General features: G+C 55.6%; 1 protein-coding gene across 1 annotated transcript in view; it reads left to right on the forward strand.

Annotated features, from left to right (window-relative positions):
- CSMD1 (CUB and Sushi multiple domains 1) overlaps positions 1-6,000 on the forward strand; it is a 1,232,804-nt gene that overhangs the window by 1,081,013 nt on the left and 145,791 nt on the right. The window contains exons 34-35 of the mRNA XM_015591800.1: positions 3,679-3,873; positions 5,666-5,782. Coding sequence (XP_015447286.1) covers positions 3,679-3,873; positions 5,666-5,782 — 312 coding nt within the window. The remainder of the gene's footprint in view (positions 1-3,678; positions 3,874-5,665; positions 5,783-6,000) is intronic.

A 6,000-nucleotide genomic window follows, 5' to 3' on the forward strand; every position in this document is an offset into this window, starting at 1 on the left:
CCATTGGGCATCGTTGGGACAAGAAGCTCGGCCAGGTCACAGCTTTCTCCTTCGGTCACCAGACAGGTGCCTCCCACTCCATTTGGGACCCACCAACCTCTGTCACCAACGGCCAGAGAAAGCAAGCAGACACACCCAAACGAAAAGTCCTTAACTGAGCACTTTGCTCTTAGGTCCATGAGAAAAAACGTGTTTTTTTTCCAAATCCATGTCTTCACCGAAAAGAGAAAATACAGAAGAATTTACAAAGAACCAGAGAAAAGGACTTAAGAACCCCAATCACAGTAGTGAGTGCTTTATAAAAATGTATTTAAACTTATTAGTTATTAGACTTGTAAAATAAATATAGATTTCATCTCTGTTAACGCTTCCAAAGATTTGCATTTCTTTATATGGGTTTAAGCAGAAAAATAATCTGTTTCCCCTAAAACAGCAAAATCTACCAACTTATTGATCTTTACGAAAATGTACGATATAAAATGTAGACGATTCAGCGGTCAGAGGGGTCCCCGTGCCTTTGGATGGCGTCTGTTAGGTTCGTGGCTAATTAGCAGGGCAGTTTTTAGGGTTCGCTGTGTCATGACAGCTTCTGTACTAAGGAGAACTCGCCGAAGTGCATTTCCCGTGGCAACGCCCACTCTGCGATGAGTAAACAAAGCAAGCAAGAAAGGACACAGTACAGGCGTGTGCACAGGTCATCACCGGCCCGGCCACCTGCCTCCCCGGGGCCTCTACAGCCCACGGCCCCACGGACGGGCGGGCGGTGAGTAACGGTGCAGCTGCCTCTCTGGGGGAGGAGGAAGGAGCGGCCTCTTCTGTTGGCGTCTGGCGACCAGAGAGCCACCTGACTGTGGGCCGCAGCTCTTGGCATTTGAAATGCTGCCCGCGGAAGTGCGGTGAGTGGCCGGTCCAGGACCCCACGGTCGGGGCAGACGCGGGCCAGCTCCTTGGCACGGCTCCCCGTGGAAGGAGCAGTGGGCTCTCTTGCTGAGTGACAGGCTCAGGACTTGGCGGCCAGTCCACGGGGCCCCAGCGAGGGACACTCGGAGGTGTCCATAAGCGAAAGGGATCTGGGCAGCAGCAAAGCTCACCATGCTATGAAGTCCTCTGATTGGCCAGTATGACAGACGGTAAGCAGAGATGCGCCGTGAGGGGTCACAGACATCCTGAACTGACAGCTGGGTAAATGGCACTAAAAGATTAGATGCGGTTTATCTGGAGGAATTTAAAAAAACTTACCATCGGAAGATGGTGGAGGTGGCATTTAACCGAACGGAAAACCACACAAAGGACGTTGATAACAAGACGTGATCCAAAAGGCGGACAGGGCCACTGGCCGGCACTGTAGACGCACACGGAGACATGTTCGCTTTCCGACCAGAGAAGAACTCGTCCCCGGGACGAGCGCCCGCGCTGCCCTGCGCTCAGGCCCTGCGGGTGACGGGAGGCCGCCGCGCGTGGACAGCCGTCTCGGTGCCCGCGAACAAACGATCATGTGCGTTTGCTCCTTTTAGGCCTAGAATAAATGCTTCGTGTTCTACGTGGCCTTTTAGGCCGCTACGAAGAATTAGCAAAGTGTCACGTACCCTTTGAAATGACCAGCAAGGTTTTCGGTAGAGTGACTGGGAGCTCCGGTCCCGGGGCAGCACATGGTCCTTGCTGAGCCCCTCACAGCGGCCGCGTTAGTGGCCACGAAGGTTTGACATGATCTCACGCGGACGTATCACTGTACGTCTGTAGTAGAGAAACAACATTCTATATGAAAATGTGTATAATTATATATACAAACGTTTCTATAAGAAATATATAGTATAAATATGCATTTACATATATACATTTGCATGTAATTATATGCACTGGTTAAAAGGGAACATATATCAATATACAACGTGTGATAGTCATTTATATGTGTAGCATTGTAACCAAAGTACATAAACGAAATAGCAGAGTAGATCATGATAATAGATCAAGCCAGCGCTTGCTGGGCAGGTCCGCTTGGCTGCCGTGGACGCATGGGTCCCCACTGTGGGGGACACAGACGGGGACGGCGGGGCTGGCCTCGCTGTCTCCTGCAGGACCCCCCAGAGGCCGTGCCCTTGAGCATCGCCAGGGGTGGCGGGCGAGGGGATTTCAGAGCCCGCAGTTCCCGGGATGGCCCAGGTGGCGGCACCCAGCGGGAGGCGGGGAGGCAGGAAGGAGCAGCTCAGACAGTGAACACCATCAACGGCATCACAACCCAAAATCAAATCACTCGGCCTCCCGCTCACACTCTCCCGAGACGCTGCCACGCGTGAGGAACTCCGTCCTCTGCGGCCGGCGAGGGCGCGGAGGGCACAGACCCTCGGCAGGTGCGGCGGCCGGCACGGACGAAAGAGCCGGAACATTCGCTTTACCTACTCGAGTCACCCTGCAGCCTATACCAGAATCGGAGAGCAACTCGCACACTCGAATGCACGCGCGCGTGCACCGAATAGCAGTTTCCTAACTTTACGCTGAAAAACGAAGACGATGTTTCAGGCGACCCCTCTGGTGACCACGCGACGGTCAGCAGGACTCAGCTTCGGGGCTCCTGTCACCGCCGGGAGCTGCTGACGGCGCAGGGAATGTCGAGACGCGTAAACGGAGCGCAGAGGCATGTGCAAACGTCTTTGTCATTTACACACGTCTTGGGAAGTCCGTCGAAAACAGGACGTTTAAAATGCCGAGTCTGTCCAAAGAGAACTGGAATTAGCTACACGGCAACAAGGCCCTGAGAGGAAACTAAAGACAATTGTAAGCTTACGTTTGGGAGCGGACGAGGCTTCGGCGGATGCCTTAGCTCCTGGCCCCGCAGCTGGGCAGGTCGCTGGGTCTTCTCCGAAAGTGATGTAACTTTTCTTCAGGCTCCACATTTAAAACGGGCCCGGCACAGTGCTCGCCCTGCAGAGCGGCGTGAGCAGCGCGGGACACACAGTGTGCCTGCTCGGGGCCTGGCGCATAGTAGGCCCTCGCTCCGTGGAGCAGCCGACACGATGGAGATGGAATGGGGCGGCCAGCGCATGGCAGACGCAGCGCTGGGCCCTGCGGGTCGCGGCTCCGTCTCCACTGAGGCCGACGTGCGCTCTGGCCAGTGAGGGTGGCGCTGGCCGGAGCCCCGTGCACATGTGCCTTCCGTCCCCTGTCCCCACGGGCTTGAGAACGCCCTGGGCTGGCGCAGCTGAGACTGACCCCTCCCTGAACGTGAGCCCGCGTCTCTGGGACCAACATGCAAGTCAGAGATGAAGCTCGGTTTGTCCATAAGCAGCTTCTCTGGTTTGGTACTAAAATCCACAAAGAAAACGTAAGTGTATAAAATAATGCTGCTGTTTTTTTTACCAAGATGAAAGCAATTCAGTAGCAATTCTGCAGTAAAATGTGGTTTGAAAAATGAGGAATATAATTTTATTGAGTTTTTGTTCTATTTTTCTATGACATTGATTAATTGGGTAATTATTAACTTGACCATCATTTCTAGTGTATGTAATTATTAGCTTGGTAATTAGCAACTTGGTCATTAGTCAATCAATAAATATTTTTTGAGAATTTCTCATGATTGGGCCTTGTTCTAGGCATTAAAAAAGTTAAGCGTCCAACCAACCGACCCAACAAACAAAAAATCGAGACCTTGCCCTCACGAAAGTTGATTCATTCCTTCTGCAGAGAAGCCACGGGAAGCATGTTTCGACCCTGGGAATGTGATGAACGGGACGAGGGTTGGGGTCGACTTCAAGCTCGGCTCCACGGTCACCTACCAGTGCGACTCCGGGTACGAGGCCGAGGACCCCGCGTCCATCACGTGTGTCATCGGAGCGGATGGGAAGCCAGCCTGGGACCGCGCCCTGCCCTCCTGCCACGGTGCGTGTGGGAGCCGCTTCCTCCCTCGGGAACAATCCCCCTGGGCGACAGCCCCTCGGTGACGACCCCTCGGTGACGACCCCTCGGCGACGACCCCCTTGTCCTGGGCGACAACCCCTCGGTGATGACCCCTCGGTGACGACCCCCTCAGCGACGACCCCCTCGGTGACGACCCCCTCGGTGACGACCCCTCGGCGACGACCCCCTTGGTGACGACCCCCTCGGAGTGCCAGCTCACGTTTCAGAGCGGCTTCATGCCGTGGTGCTGAGCCCTCCGGTCAGTGTGGGATCGCTTGTGGGCCGTGGTGGCACCAGGCCAGGCGTCCCCCCTCCATGGGATTAGTGAGGGTCCCAACCGTCCTCAGGGGCTGCACCCGCTTTCCTCCAGCTTAGGCAGCCGGGCGTCCCAGGCCTCGGCGCCGCAGGTGGAGCTGACTGACAGCCGTGGGTGCTCCCGCCCCGCCCCCTGGGTGCCTTTGCCCCCCGTGTGTGTGTGTGTGCACATATATAATGTGTACATACGTCACATGTGCACGCATGTAACATACTAAAACGAATGTCTTTTCTCCCACGTACCAGTACTTGGTGATCCCTTAGGTAGGTATTAAATTAATGAAATCACCTATTAAAAGGGGAGGTGGAGCTTCGAGAACTGACAGACGGACCCGTGTGACGAGCGCCAGCCACAGGTGCCTGGTGGGGGCCCTCCCGGGAGGGGCAGAAGGCACGTTGCTGGGTCCACGGCCAGTCAGGTCGGCGGTGCCATGGGCGTCTCCACAGACAGAACTCCAGCCGAGGACACACCCTGGACCTGTCCCCGTTACTCTGGGCGTGATGCACACCTTAAAAAGGAGACGTAACGCCCCGTAGGCTGTGGCAGAAAAGCTGATCCCGAGGCTGTCTCAGGGTGAGCCCAAGGGCAGGTGTAGCTAGAGACGCTGAACTTACAGGACAAACGCGTTTTCCCTCGGGCCAGCTCACGATGGCACCGGTACCTTCTGACCAGACGCGTGCTCTAAACATCAGTGCACGAGAATCAAAACGGCCTTGCACACTAACGCCCGGGCCGGCTGCGCGCCTTCTGAGCTTCTCCGATGACCCCCAGGGCCATCGTTTTGTCCTCCAGTAATGAGACCGGGAAGTCAGCGTTGGGGCCTCTCAGCTTCCGAAGCCGTGTGCGAGCTAGGAGCGCTGGCCGCCGTGGGCCCTCGGTGCAGGCGACCGAGCTGTCGGCCAGGTCACAGCCGGCAGCAGATTCGGCTTTGCTGACACGTGGCCTTAACCCGGAGGTCGCATCATCCAGAGGACGGGGGAGGCCGGTGCGTGTCGCTGCCGGCCCCCCTTCCCCTCCCGCGTGTCACCCGGGACAGGTGGCCGTGTGCCCACGTGCCCTGCTTCCGCCTGGCGGAACATCCGCTGAGAGACAGTCCTGCCCGGGTCAGCCATCACCACCCCATCCCCCCGGAGGTGGCCTCTGCCCGCGTCTGCCACGTAGTTATCGTGCCGGACCCATAGACACGTGGACATAAAGGACGTACCTAAAAACGCACACGCGTTAGGAGTCATAGAAAGTTAATATAAATCATATCTTACAGTGACTCTATCCTGGCAAATCTTTCTTTTTCTTTTGCTTTTGCTGGCAACGTAAAATAGTCTTTTAACTTGGATGTTTTGTCAAGTTTCCGGGTAAACCTGCACTCAGGTTCCGTCACCGTCCCACCTGCCACGTGCAGCGTGGCCGTTTGTCCCTTAGTGTCCCTTAGCACGTAACTGTGGTGGGTTTCCCTTTCAGCTCCCTGCGGAGGCCAGTACACGGGATCGGAAGGGGTGGTGCTGTCCCCAAACTACCCTCACAACTACACAGCCGGTCAGACATGCCTCTATTCCGTGACGGTGCCCAAGGAATTCGGTGAGAATGTCTTTCCATTTTTAATGATTGTCGTAATCTTTCTGTTGTTAAATTTTTTCTGCCATTTTACAAACAAATATCCCAGCTTTTGATGTCATAAAATAATGCGAAGGAAGTTGGGTTGCATCCCAGGGGCGGGTGGTCCAGCCACACCTGGCACGGTGGTCACTAGCGGGGCGTGCGGCCACACCTGGCACGGTGGTCACCACCACTCCCTC

The sequence above is a fragment of the Pteropus alecto genome, unplaced genomic scaffold (genome assembly GCF_000325575.1).
Source record: "Pteropus alecto unplaced genomic scaffold, ASM32557v1 scaffold35, whole genome shotgun sequence".
NCBI lineage: Eukaryota > Metazoa > Chordata > Mammalia > Chiroptera > Pteropodidae > Pteropus > Pteropus alecto.